This window comes from Gallus gallus, chromosome 2 (genome assembly GCF_016699485.2).
Source record: "Gallus gallus isolate bGalGal1 chromosome 2, bGalGal1.mat.broiler.GRCg7b, whole genome shotgun sequence".
Taxonomy (NCBI): Eukaryota; Metazoa; Chordata; class Aves; order Galliformes; family Phasianidae; genus Gallus; species Gallus gallus.
The window spans coordinates 108,760,560-108,775,630 of record NC_052533.1 but is presented as its reverse complement, the minus strand read 5'-3'; the positions used below and the strand labels follow the sequence as shown (position 1 = coordinate 108,775,630).

Here is a 15,071-nt window from a genome sequence, read left to right as displayed (position 1 = left end):
CAAACCCCTTGGTCCTTCCCAGTTGGACACAAGATAAGTGTCCAAACTAAGCCACCCTGACAGCTCAGATCTCTTATACAACACACAACTGGACCTTCACCTTCCTATCAGGGAACAGTTCCATGCATATTTCTGTGCAACTGAAAGTGCAGACTACATAGATCTGAGTTCCCATTGCCTTTGAATTTCCATTTTTATGATAGCACAAGTTCCTTTTTTTTTTCCCCACACAAACTGATGGAAAGCCTTAGGTTCACGGTATTTGCAAATATTTGGCTTTGACTGTGAAGAGAATGCAAATTGATCAAAGCAATGCCTTGAGCTCAGGAGCTCAGCCTTTGCTGTAGTTGGTAGCATTGCATTAGCTACAATCACAGTCAACTACATCTTGATTTCTCTTCCTCTCTTAAGCAGAGGGATTTGATGTTTCTGAGATCCTGTTTCTTCCCTCAGTAGACCCTGGAAACAAAGTGGGAAAGGGAAAAAAAAGACTTCTAGCTTAAAGGATTCTATCATATATCTGTTCATAAAAGAAAGGTGAGAGTTTAGTTAGATCTGGTGGCATAGGAAGTTTCTTGTTTTCTCACTCAGGCTCATGGTATTTCATTGAGCTTCTTTGTGTTTGTTGAAACACCAGTTTCTAGACATATGTTCACTTGATGTCTCAGGATCTAGTAAAAAGTGTTACTAGCCTTTAGCTTTTCAGCAAAAAAAGTCTGAAGGAGGTTCCAGATTCACTTTCAGAATCCCAGAAAGATAGGAAGTAAGTGTCTGTCATCACTACTGTCTTCAAGCACTACTATTTTACAGAACAAAATCCAGGGGCATGCGGCGGCAGGGCTGCCAGACAATCTTAGCAGGTGCTGTTGTTTCTATGCTGTGTCTTTTAGGAAAATGAATAAATTTCACTTTATATCCTCTAGATTTTTAACTTATCTCCAGACAAGCCATATATAACTGTTACCATAATCACATGACCCATGCAATGTGTCTTCTTCACTGTAGCAGTGACATAAGAATAAATGCTTTGAATTTCATAAACTGTCTCCAAAATCAATTTTTTTCATCATCCTTCTTCTAGTAAAGAGCTAAATTTATCTTTTGATTTACAGCATGTTACTGACGAGTACCAAAGTGTACCTATTCTTCCATGGTCTCTGTGCCCTCAGCTCCTTCCTCCATCAGAGGTACTCAGTTTCCATCCTCAAAACTGTGTTTTCCTGAGCCCCTCAGGCATTAAGGCGTTATCTACACTTATCTGTCTTACAGTGTTATCTTGATTGATTGTTGGGATATATCTGTACACGGATGTTCTGGTTTTGGCTGGGATAAAGTTAATTTTCTTCTCAGTGGCTGCTATGATGCTGTGCTTTGAATTTAAGAGAAAAAACAATGTTGATAACACCTTGATTTCATTGTGACAGAGCAATGCTTACACCAAATCAAGGACTTTGTGGCTCTGCTAGTGAGGAGTTGAGGGTGTAGAAGGAGCTGGGAGGGGACAGGACCAGGACAGCTGACCCAAACTGGACAAAGATATATCTCATACTATATCATGTCACACTGGACTATAAAACTGGGCAAAGATGGCATTGGGGTAAGACGGCTGCAAAGGAACAGGTTGGAAATCTGTAAGAGGATTGTGAGCAATTATTATGCAGTTGAACATGGTGGTGGGAAATAATGACAATAGCAGCCCAGGTTCTTCAAGTATTTTCTCGATCTCTCAGATTTGACTTTCAATGATTTAAAACTCATACACTGTATGACTGAATGCAAAAGATTAGTTAAAAAAGTATTTATTTTCTATATTTTTTTCTGTTACGTTCAATTACAAAAAGAAACAAAACAAAACATAACAAAAACAAAACACAAGATAGCGTTTTATTAGTGGTACATTAATGAGCTTTAACGACTAGGTGACTTATGTTTGTCACAAATACATATTACAAACAACCACAAAAAAAGTAACTGAAAATGAAATAAATAAATTGAATATTTATCTTCAGTTTTTAATATTTATAAAATATATAGCACTTTCTATTACATTTTTCAGTCATTTTTATCCATAACAAATTAAAACTTATGACATATATTGCAAATATTCTTAAGGATAAGAATAATTTAAAAAATCAAAATTCCTGGAGGTATGAAATAGTAAATCAGTTAATGTTCATTAATTTATTATCATATATCCAGATTGTGCATGTTCTGCAAAAATAGCCATTTCTTCAACTAATATACATATTTTTCTTTATAGTATTATAAGATTAAGATTTTAAATGTAAAGCTTCATGGATTTATGCTTCTGTTTTATAATTGTGCCTAATATGGAACTTTCTTTAATATATACTGAATACTTTCCATTAGTATATACTAATATACACACACACAAATACACACACTATGCATTATATATTAGTATATACTCAATAATAAAGCCATTTCTGTAACATATAATTGAGATTCTCATAGTGAAAGTTGCTGAACGTGGGAGGTATGCATATTGTAGCAATGAAAACTGACTAGGTTAGCTAAATGAATGCATTTAGTTTTACATTGTTCAACATACTTTAACAGAGTATGAAATGTATTGTAACAATACACAGAATCCAAATAGAAATTTCTTTTTTATTTCAGTATCTCTGATTTTCCATCTGATTCCAACAGAATATGAATTGCTATTCTCACTAAACTTCCTGAAAATGGGAAAATGGAGCCAAGTAAATAAAAATTTGTTGACACTGTGGATCTTATTTTAGGAACAATACTAAAATTGCACTTAAGAGCCGTCATAGCCAAGAAAGCACTTAAGTTTGAAGATGACTTTACTCAATTTACTCTGAATGTTGATCACAAACTGCAACACTCTTCTGGTACACAGATGCCCTTGCCATAATGCTTGAATATTGTCCCCTGACTGTGTTACAGATTTAGAGGCTCCCTTACATAGCTGAGTGAGTGCAGCTTTGCTATCTGCATAGAGCAAGGAGGATAGGGCAGTGTTCTTGGAGCCCTCTGAGTGAATTTTAAAGTATGTATTTCTGATAGACAGGCAGAGAGACGCAGCAGGGAGAGGGCTGACTAGCATGATGTAACCTTAATTCTTTCCCTTTGGAGTAAGAACAGAGTGCAATGAAGATTAACCTGCCCTGGACATCTGTCAGTCACCCGTAAATGAAGGAGGTTCTTCCACAATCCACAGTACATGGGCATCACCCACTGGGCAGAAAGGACTCTCACCAGGATCCAGCAGCCGTAGCATTTTAGAGGGATTCTGGCTTTGGTCTTGCTTTACTTAGGTTGTATGAGCTGAATGCCCATTAGGAGTTGGAACTATTAGGAGTGAGTTTTAGTCTAAAATTCCAGTTCATGTGCTTAAAGACTGCTCTGGCAAATGAAGAACAACATAGTAACAAGCAGAGGGCAGGAACCTGCCTTCAAAAGCACATTCCTAAAACAAGTGAAACCACAAAAGTGGCTGTACCTCTACCATCACTAGGAAGACACACACCTTAGGAGCTGCTCAGTCATGGTCCTACATCAAAAGGGCTCTGCCCTGCCATTTTGAGGGCCTCAAGTCCTATCCCAGGTGTCAGTGATAGGTATTTAAATTTAAGGAGCTTGGGTGAGTGCATCACATGCCGAAATTTGAACATTTTAAGTTGCCCAAAGATGAACATGTTAAAATCAGCTTTTTTTTTTTTCTTCCCAGACAAAACACTTTCTCAGGGACGAGTGTTTAATATCAATGCATTTACATTTAACTTGTCATTGCTATATCAGAATGAAAATTGTTCTTTCTTTTTGGTGTAGGGAATGCTAGAGGTTACTTAGACAACAATATGTAGCAAAGCTGCTGAATTTTTAAGGGCAGCATTCGTACATTCATGAGATTTTTAGCCTTTTTAATATTTCTCTTGATGTAAGAAACATCTTAAGGCATTGCATAAATGAAATCATATTTAAAGTAATAAGCTGCAGTAACCACAACTTACTCAACTTACTCATGTTTAACTGTGTACTGTGAGATATTCTGATAAAGTCAGAGCATATAAAGTGAATATTTTTTTGTGGGTTCAAGAACTAAGATGGAAAACAATATGTTTCAGGAATATCATCTCAAAGTATATTGATACTGTAGATTATTATTTTACATTTTAATGAATTCTAGTTTAAACAGTCAAATTATTTGTTTTAAAAAATAACTGGCTTACAATTTACTGCACTTCATTAACAAAATAAAATGACCAATATTTTATAATATCCTGATCTTTATTTCAAAAGTGCCTTCTGGAACCGTGTTTTTATACAGATATAGGAAATGAAATATATTCATTCACTGATGAAATCTAGAATAACATGTCTACAAATCTGCAACACGCTCATAACAAAATTATGATAACACTATAACCTGGCATATGGTTAATTCTGTGGAGGTCAGCTTATCTAAAATTTCCATCATAAAGCAAAGCAAATTAAATCAAATACATTTTGTGATACTGAGGAGTGTATGTTTTTGGTATGCTACATAACATCACTTCAATAGGCACAGTACTAAGTATAAAGATATATACTTTTTAATTTAACTTATTTAAGAATATGATGTCATAAAGAAAAATTATATTTTACTTTGTGGGAAGTAAGGTTTGTTGTGTTGTTTTGGTTTTTTGTTTTTCAATATTTGCTTTAATTTTAGCAAAAGCTGACAGTTCATTATAATTCTGTGTTTTTCTTTGTAATCAGAGGGCCATGCTGACTTACAAAATATTTGCATTCATTATATTTCATATGTTAAATGATAGCTTGCAACATAAAGGTTGGTTTTTGACATATGCACATGAAATTAACTATGCTTTAATTTGGAGGCATCTTCTTGTATTTAAATAAAAACAGCCATTAAAATTACATTTTGCTGTTTTATTATTAGTTATGACACAGAATTCAAAATTTTCCCTCTTTGGTTCAAGGCTGAGTTTCTGTTCAACTTCCACTGAGAGGGCAAGCCTGATGCAGCCACCTCTGAATAATCTAAGGTCAGTGCAAAGGCTCCCAGAATCACACACTTACAAACCAGTAGTCAAGGCCATGGCATTTTATATTCTCCCAAGGTCACCTTTATTTTCTTGAAACTAAAAATACTGATTTAGCCCCACAAGTTCAGCTCTTTGAAATATGGGGTTTCAAAGCACAAACAAACATAGAAATTGCAGGTTCTTATTTTGTGTGTGTGTTTGCCTCTTAAATATTGTATTCAATGCCCAACTAAAAAAATTCTCATTTATGAATATAGCATTTCTACAAACAAAATATGTGAGAGTTCAGTAGAATAACCTGGTAGAGTCCAGGCCCAAAAGTGTATGGCATGAAACCAGTTCAGCAACAGGCTTCAGCAACAAGCAGCAACTTCTATTTATTTATTTATTTTTCTTTCAAATCATGGAAAACCTTAAATAACTCTTCCTTTCAATGGTGCCATTATGCACATCACCTGAGTTATTTGATGTGAAAATGTTCAACTGGTGGCTGATTAATTTTAGATTCTTCTACTACCACCAGAATACTTACAGAGGCATTCACATGCCTGTACTGGGTGTCTGAATGCAATGCTCACCAGAATGAGATGATTTGGGAGCACAGAATAGAACTGTCATTAACAGATACAAAGCTTCATTGTTGCCAGTGGTCTGTCAAAACTGTCTTTCCATAACATGCCTTTTTGACAAGGAGAACATCTGAGTTACTATCAGGAAACTTCTCAGAAAGTTGTAGTTTTGGATTCAAAACATTTTGGGGAAGATTCATGTAAACAGGATAATGACTATGAAAATGATGGATTTGGATGACACTTAAAATATTTAATAACTGGATTATGACATAATTCCATTGTATTTATCGTGGAAAATAAATGTGGAACACAATTATGAAATCTTTAATTCTTTAACACTTGGAGGTCTACTAGGAAGTAAGAACATACTGGTAGTCCTGTGACAATGATAAAGAGTTCCTAGAAAATGTATTTTCAGATTGTTTTGAACTAGAATCAACTTTACCTCCGGTCTCCATTTTGCAAGGACACTTTCTAACACACATAAATCCAAGTACTTCTACTGCAAAGCAAAAAGACAGATGCATGATTTGCCCCCACAGTTCATTCGTCTTTTGTCCCCACTTAACATTTGAATTGTTCCCATTTCAAAAAAAGCTTTCCTCTGGCTTCAATTATGAAGTTTTCCTTCTTTTAATAAGTAAAAATGAATGTGAAATAGTTTGTCTTCCAGATGCACAAGAAAGATTGTTTCCTTAACTCTTATCTTCCATGTGCTTTTATAAGAAGAGGGAAAAAAAGGAAATGCAGATTTCAATATCATAAGTAGAAATCCCAGAAAGCATAATTTTAAATATTCCACTCACTCTGAATGCGCACCAACTGCATTTTCTGCAATCTTTTAGTGCTCTTTTTTTTTATGTCTGGCCCCCAAAAATATATATATATATATTCACCTCACCTTTTTTTGCTCTTTCAGCTATAACCCAGACATAACTCCCACTATTTTGCCATTTTCATTGATGTGTAGTAGCACAACATTAAATTATTTTTTGAAAACTATATTTTTAATAAGTTATTAGTTATAAATGTACAATTCTTTCAGATTTGATCATTAAATCTGGAACTACCATTTCTATTATATGGTTATGGGTGATGCAATATTTTTTTAATATATAAATACATTATGCATTTTGTCATCGCTTCTATCAGTAAAGGCTATTTTATTCCTGCCTTTCACTAATAATATAAAAAAAGAAATCACTACAAATTCAATGGTTGGACTCATTTTTCAAAAATAATGTTGAATGTCTATTTTGTTGAGAGCTTATGATGTGAAATGAAGGTTAAAAATGGAAATAATGCATTAGGTGGATTGTGTCTGAAACAAATACAACATCTTTGTCATGTGAGCAAAAACTCACAGATTTAACACTCAGATTTACAGAACTTAGTTCTCCAAAAAAAACTGGGGAAGTAAAGAGCAGAAATGATATTTTACAAACCTTCACTTGTCATTGTATTTAAAGTAATATTACATTATTTTTAATTGAAGAAGAGAAACTTACTCATGGAAGTGGGGTTGTGGGGTTTTTGTTTTTGTTTTGAACTGTGTCAGTCAATATGGCTATATCTTTGTTAATGTTAAAAGAACAAAATTGAGAAAGTAGCATGACTCCATGTATGGAAAGAAGTATAAATTACAATGGTGCTTAAAGTGCTTTCTTATTTGAAGAGATACTTACACAAATGTCTTTTCATGCTCATCTCCTCATCATTATGTACTAAATGCTTGCTGCCTGCTCTTATGTCATTTATAATATAATCATTGGGTATTAAATTCATACTCAGAGTTTAGCATATTGTCATAAAAACATTTGAAAACAGGAAAACGACAATTCTCTTTGTGTGTTATTACATCAATTTGAAAATTGTGTTAAATATTGAAGTGCCTCATTGCATCATTTATTCCTTTGCTTCCAGTGTTGGTTAAAGCACTAAATAAGTACAAATAGATCATACTAAAAGCATATCCATCCTATTCTGGGGATTCTGCGAGGATTATTTACTGGTGTCTTGCAGAACAGAGATGAGTTTATGATCCCATGTGACCATCTATCTGCTGATGCTGCAAGATGTCTTGTCTCCAGGATTGGTTTCCACATACATGGTTCACCAAAGTTTCACATCTTATGAATATTTATACATTAAGTCTTTTTGATAAATGGCAGTGCTGTAATGTGAGATATCAAGTTGTATACTTTAATTTGCCAGTACCAGAAGTTGTGGGAGCAGCAGAAGCTGTGGCTTGACTGCCCACATACAAAGGGTCCAAACAAGCCACTTTGGCTGCAAAGAATGAATGGATACAATGAAGGACTGCAAACAGGTTGGAAAACTCCAGCTCCTGGAAGTGAAAACAAAAAGATTAATCACAAAGCAAAAGAAGACATCACAAACATGCACCCAGGAATTAACTGAGTTTCAAATGGAAATAGTCTGATGTAACTCTGCTGATGTATCTGATAGTTTATAGGTTTATCTGATACATTATAGGCACTTAAGAGACAGAGTTATTTACTCCATAAATAACTTTTTGGAAGCTATTATGGACAAACTTCTGAGTAAAGTGGCTGAATAGAAATTTGAGGTTCTGCCTGCTAAAGAGGAAGGAATGCGACAGCCATATAGTATGTTTTTCCCTTGTGTCATTAATGCAAATCTGGTGCATTTTGCAGGTTGATTTATTTTTATGAATCAATCAATGGAATGAGTAGATTGTGTCTACATACCTCTGGGTTACTACTGTATGTACCCACAAAGATCAGTAACGTTGAGTTCCACATACGTCATGTTCATCTGTCATGTCACCACACAGTGGTAACTATTATCTCACCTACGCTAATCTTTAGTTAAAAAGCAAAACAAAACAAAAGAGACATTTTCAAAAAGTGCTACTATCATACAGGGATATTCTGGCTCTGTTTTCATCGAGGCAATTATTTTTATTGTACCAAAAGTAAGGAACATACTTGGGGTTTTAATCTTATTAAAAATATTAGAGAAAGCTCTTTTTGTTCTACTTTAATGTACATTTTCTACACCTCCTTAGATGAGATTTTCTTAGAAACAAGGTGAAAACAAAACAAAACAAATCATCTATATATATATATGTATATATCAATGTTTTCTTTTGTGTCTAATTGATTTTATCTTATCAGTGGGATCATAACAATGATGCTTTTTTTAGCAATTCTTCAGTACATATTTTTGATGTTAGCATTTAATCAATAAAAACCTGTTGTGTTTGAAAGCAGATACTGATGTCATGCATGTAGGGATGGTGATGCAGAGTTATGATCTTTCTGCTTTGATTCACTGCCTATGTAGATTTCTGCACTGAAGCCAGGAACAGAGAACTGTGCTATATCTTATTTGTGTTTCTGTCCAGTACTGGTATTTCCAGGTTATTTAGTGCTGACAGCTTTGCTTTTGTATAAAGAAATATTGATAGTATCATGAATTTAACCAGAACAAAAAAGATAAAATTCTAGAAATTACATGAGCTTTCCTCTTGAGTTTTTCTGGAAGATATTGCTTTACATACTTTGTGGAGACATTCACAAATCCCTTATGTGTGAGATGGAACAACTGCCTGAAAGCAGAAGACTACATATGCAGTGTATCCCAGTGATGTACGAAACGGGGGGAGTTCTGTTCAACTCTCTTACAACCTGAGCAGATGTCCTTTGGAAATGCTCAGAAATGATTTTTTAATTTCTTACAAGCTTCTTTAAACTCCCCTAAGTACCAATTCACAATAAAGATGATGAAGTTTATGCCAAGTTTCACATACCTGCCATCTGTATTCATTTAAAAAAATCTGTTTAGAGATACTTTCATTTTTAAACATTGTGAAAAGTGTAGTTTTGTTACAGTGCCAGAGATTTCTCCCCCTCCTACTCAAATTTCAAAATAAGAAAATTTATCATAGATGGGGAAAAATAGTGGAAAGTCAAAGATGAGAAAACAAGGAACTATGGAAGCTATTTCTGAATAAGAAGCATCAGTCATTCAAGCCATTACTTTTCATTTAAAGTCTTTTTATTAATAACATCTATCCTTTGGTACTATAAAAATAATACTGAAGCTTAAGATGAAAATGCAAGTATTTAGTGGATCTTACAAATATTTGTGTTGTCAGCTCTGTGTTATATTTGGAAAGACTGTCTTTCCACCTATGTGTCAACAGAGCAAGTCTATTAAAACAAATATTGCCGTTCGGGAATTGTTCGAGTCAATTAGGTAATCCTACTGCTGAAAGTTCTTATGTACATCATAATTATGGCTGCTGGACATTGAATTTTCACAGTGCATTAGTACAGTTATTATCACCAGTTAACACAGGTGTTTCTGCAACAGTAACACATTGGGAAGATCCATTGCTCAGTGGGCCTTCAATGAAAATGCGTGAGGCAATGGCACAACTGCTGAAGGTCCCAATGGTTTGCTACTGCTGTTAGCAATGAAACAACACAGAAATTAATTTGATAGTAAAGATGAGCACTAAAAAGTCAATGACTGCTAGATACTACTTGGCATGAAACATAATTCTTTCAGTGTCATTGTGTGCACCATGCAGTGAATTAAACAGATCTCTCTGATCACACAGTTTAACAAATTACATGCATTTAAGGTGGCTCAGGTAGAGCATTTGAGTAATGCAGCTTATTTAGATGACAGAAATATATGTATATAACCAAATTCTATGAAGCTACTTAAAGACACTGATGGCTTGTGTTGTAACTGTGCAGGACAGAAGTCACACTCTTGTGATCACACCTATTTCCCCAGCAGTGGATGTGGAGTAGAGGCTAAAAAAGTCACACACTGACTCTGCTACAAGCAGATTTCATGTTAAAAGTGGAATTTGAAGTAGTGCGAAACAATGTGGGCTGATATTGCTATGTGACGAGTATATACATGTCTGATTAATAGCTGCAGCTGAATTCAAAGGAGTAAGATTGATGCAATAGGATCCATCAGGAGCTACACTTTCCTGGCAGATTAGCCTAGTCACAAGCAAGTTTAATGAACAGATAAGGGTTCACATATCACTGTTGACAGACAAAACATTCCCTCAACTTCTGTTGAGAACTTGCACTTTCAAATCCCTGTAGGTCTGCAGTACTGCCATAAAATGGAGGGGAACCTACAGGCTTTTCTGCACATCTAACTGCCCCTGGTTGTTTTTGCATTTAGAATGCTCTGCTGTCAGTCATATGCTTGTCTGAACACACTTTTATCTAGCAGAGTAGTGCATATTGCACATGTAGCTTCAAGTAAACAAACAAATAAATCCTAAGAAACCTGAAGAAGTATTCTGTCAAGCTATTAAGTCTGCAACCTGCAGGGAAAAGCAGATGCTCTGCACCAAAAAAGCAAAGAAATCCAAATTTAAGCCACAACTACTTATCCATGCACAAAACCACAATTTACTTTTATTCCAGTTTCCAGACTGGCATATTAGTGTATCCTTGATCTTCAAATTGTCCTCCCACCTTCTTGACCAAACTACTTTCACTCAACATTTCTGTCATTATATCAGATATTCTCAGAGTATTAATCTGAAGATTCACTGTTTCTGCACAGGACAATGTAAGTCAACAAAAGATGAAGACAAATATGGAGAAAAGGAATACAGATAAAAGAAAAAAAAAATCAGCTACTATTTCATTTATATTAATGGCGCAGCTACCTAAACTCTATGTATACAAACTCAAGCACCTGTTAGTTTGAGATTCAGAAAAAATCATGGTTTTGTCACACATAAACTGCTGATATGTGAATATATTTCTTGCTTCATCAGATGTCTATATACTGGGGTAGAAAATGATTTTAAATAGATTTAAAAAATACAATCTTTGAGCAAGACATGGGAAAACTAAAAACTGAGTCATGCAAACCTACACAGTTCAAAAATCTGAACTCAGAACGTAGTCACTGCAATTGAGCAATCACTCTGTAAAAATACTAAGGATAGATACTTGAAACCCATTTAAAGCTGAAATTCTAAATTTGAAGAGTACTGTGATGCTCACAGAAAAGCCCTCAAGGCTAAGGACAAGGATTAAATTAAAATTATACTTTGGAGAATATACTTGAAATGAGCAGAAATATCAGCCTGGAAAATAGTGCAAACATTCATCAAGGCACCTTACAACACACCAGAAGGCAAACATTTTGTTCGCATTACAACATCTCTAACATGGGCTGTCTTATTTTAGATTCAATTTCTATATGGAATAATTTCAAGTACAAATTAATTATCATTAATTGTTATTAATGCATTATTCATTACTCAGTATCTTTAAAATTATGATTAATTAATTAAGATTATGATCTTTAAAATTATGCATCTTCTTTTGCTGAGACCACAGTTTTTCCCAATTGACCAGATCTTCATCTTCATGTGCTGCTCACCTCTGTTCCATGACACTTAGTTTAGGGCATTAGCTAGTCTGAGAAAAAAGCTAACAGCACAGCTGTGTGACCTTGGCTGAGTTTTGCTGAGAAAGCTGTTAAGCTGTGAAAAATCCTTGCAAGTTCAGAACGGTGAAAGGACAGAGAGAATAGTTTTGAGATATAAACCGTGCTTTGTGTTACAGAGCTGAAATGTAAGAAGGACATTCATTTTGTGTAAGCCTGTTGCTATTTTACCTTACTGAGTACTAAATTCTTGCCATGGCGATGGGGCACATAACCTTTCAGTTTACAGAAATTACTGGTTATGATATTTACTTACAAAATTCAAATGGAAATGGCATGTAGTAAAAACAAAACAAAACAAAAAAACAGCAGCAATTCTGCTTTAGATATATAGATATTGGATACTGCAATGTTTGGGAGCCTATACGTATAGAAACAGAATTCTTCATAGGTTTAAGACATTTTTCTCAGAAAAAACATAAAACTGTTTCCATTGCAGCAATCCACTACTCAGTCAGGTACAATGGAAGATTATAGTGCTCTGAGTTTATTACAGTGCTGAGATTCCATTAGCCTCTGGAAGCTGCTCTAATGCTGAAAAGCCATTAACAGATCACAAAGTTATAGGCAAAGAAATAGATAATTAGATATAGCAACATGCATAATGTATCCCTCTGTGTTTTAAAAATGAAATGAAAGCTCTGTCCTATGGTTTTTTTCAACATAACCAGAGCAGCACAACAGGGATGAAGCAGAGGGACACGTAGGCTCCATGTTCTGCCATGCTGACTGCTCTATTTTGTAGCTCTCAGTCAGAAAAATTCTGTCTAACTGTGCAAACCTGTGCAATATCACCTGCTGAGTGACAGCTGGGAAATAACCTAGAGATTGGAACGTCTAAGGGGTATCGGTGATTAATGTTGCCCCTAAATGGTTTACATCTCAGAAACTACTTAGACCTTAACTTTGAGACTTTCAAAGTCAGGTGTTTGATTCCAGGCACTCTGCCATTGACCACCAGTGTGACCTATGGTAATTACTCTTCAGGTTTTTCAGACTGCAAGTTTTCGTGCCTGTGAGGAAACACTTCCTTTATGCTATAGTATGTGTCTTTAGAGTAAGATGATGTTGTTTCAGTGAGGCCAAACGAAAGCATCAGTACAAAGTCTCTAAGTTTAAATGTTGAATTATTTTTGAGTCTAAAAGAAGTATTCCTAATTAAAAAGTAACCAAATACAAAGCATATGTTGTTCATCTCAAAACATGCCATTTTTAATTTTGTTAAATCAGGCATGAAAAACATTCAAATATTTTGACAGCGATATAAAAATACTAGGTTTTCAGTGTCAGTGAAGGACTTTCTGTCACTTAGGAATGTAAACTCTGGTGGCAAGTGTGTTTTTCAAAAACAAAAGTTGACTGATGAAAGGATGTAGTTCTGCATTTCTTAAAAAATATTTATCTCAGATTGTGTAACGCTAGAAGTGATTGTTCTTCCATCAGAATAAAGAGGAAACTGTATAGTCAGTAAGGCTAAAATTTAAAGCACTGCCACATGATTATTTTTCTTAATCAACATTAGCTACCTCAACACTCTACCACTCTTAATTCTCTAGGTCATGAATAAGTGTTTAAGATATAAAGGATATTACCACACAGCGTAATTATAGCGTATTAAAGACTTTAAACATATCTTGACAGCAGCACAGTTGAAACAGACATAGGGGAAAACAGGCACTGCAGAACAAGAAAAGCAGGAGTCTCAAATCAAGTATGCGCACATCACAGCAGGTTCTGCATAGAGCATGATAATGATGATGATGAAGAGGAAAAACCTACTTTCACTTCTAGTACCTTATTGAGCTGTATCATAGTTAGTTGCCACACTATTATTTCTCACTACTGCTTGAGAATGCAAAAATGAAAACCCCTAACAAGTTGAGGTAATGACTCCTTAGAATTTTTTGTCTCAGCTCTAAGTCATCATCCCACTATAGTCCCCATGTAATATAATCGGCAGACAATTATATTTATCTCAATAAAACATTACCCTGTATATCCTCCTTACAACAGCAGGTCTCCAGGCCTTCTGCAGCAGTTTCATTTAACAGGTGGTGATAGCTTTCGCTATGAATATTCATCACAACCTTTAACAGCTGTTTTAGAAAATTCCCATCATCTGATTCCAAATGAAGCCTGCATACAGCATGCATGAAACCTGGCATTACAAGCATTTCTTAAAATCTGATTAACATTTCTTAATGACTAGAGAGTTCCCCAAACAGATATGTCTCCAGTTCTGTAATGCTAATAAAGTCCAAAAAAGAGAAGCTAGATTGTTCCTCATCTTTTCTTGCTGAACAGTGCTTTGTATACTTCAACGACTCACTAGTTGCAGAGAGGCCTATTCAGAGAATTTTCAGCTAACCAAAGTTAAAAAATATGACATAAAAAATGTTTACATTTCTACAGACAAGTATATTTTATAGTTTTTAGACTAAGCAATGTACCTCACATATAAGCAAATAGGAAGTTGATAAATGTTGTAACACCATCCAAACACAACACAATCTGACATTTTTTGATCATAATGTAACTGACTTGCTCTGAGTATCAAGAAAATTCTATATATATATATTTCTAAATTGATCAACATGAAAGATTAAATTTATAATCAATAAAAACAGCTAGAGAACATGAGAGTATATTAATTAGGATGCTAGTAAGTTTGTATGATATTATACCTTCATAAGTTAGAGGTAGAATTTCTACCTTGATAAAATGTAGAAAGGTGAAGTTTCCTAGAAATAAAGGTCTGTTTAGTTTAACTGGGAATAACAGTACCATAAAGTAGTAGGATATCTCTGAGTCTTAAAAAGTGATCAACATGACAGATTTAATTTAAAAAAAAATGAAAAAAATGATGAAAGCCATGTTTCTTATTCAACATCTAGATTTGTAACTATGCATTGTTTTTAAATTGATGAAATAAAGCATCACTATTCAGCTCTTGGATTCCAAAGAAAATTCTGAG

The 15,071-nt window shown here is 34.6% G+C and overlaps 1 protein-coding gene across 4 annotated transcripts in view; it reads right to left on the bottom strand.

The window, feature by feature from the left end:
• Positions 1-1,783: 1,783 nt before the first annotated feature.
• The window catches only part of SNTG1 (syntrophin gamma 1), a 334,747-nt gene continuing 321,459 nt past the window's right edge, over positions 1,784-15,071 (bottom strand). For all 4 annotated transcript variants that reach the window (XM_025147957.3, XM_004939849.5, XM_419197.7 and 1 more), the window contains one exon: positions 1,784-7,955. In XM_025147957.3, coding sequence (XP_025003725.1) covers positions 7,797-7,955 — 159 coding nt within the window. In that variant the 3' untranslated portion in view covers positions 1,784-7,796. The remainder of the gene's footprint in view (positions 7,956-15,071) is intronic.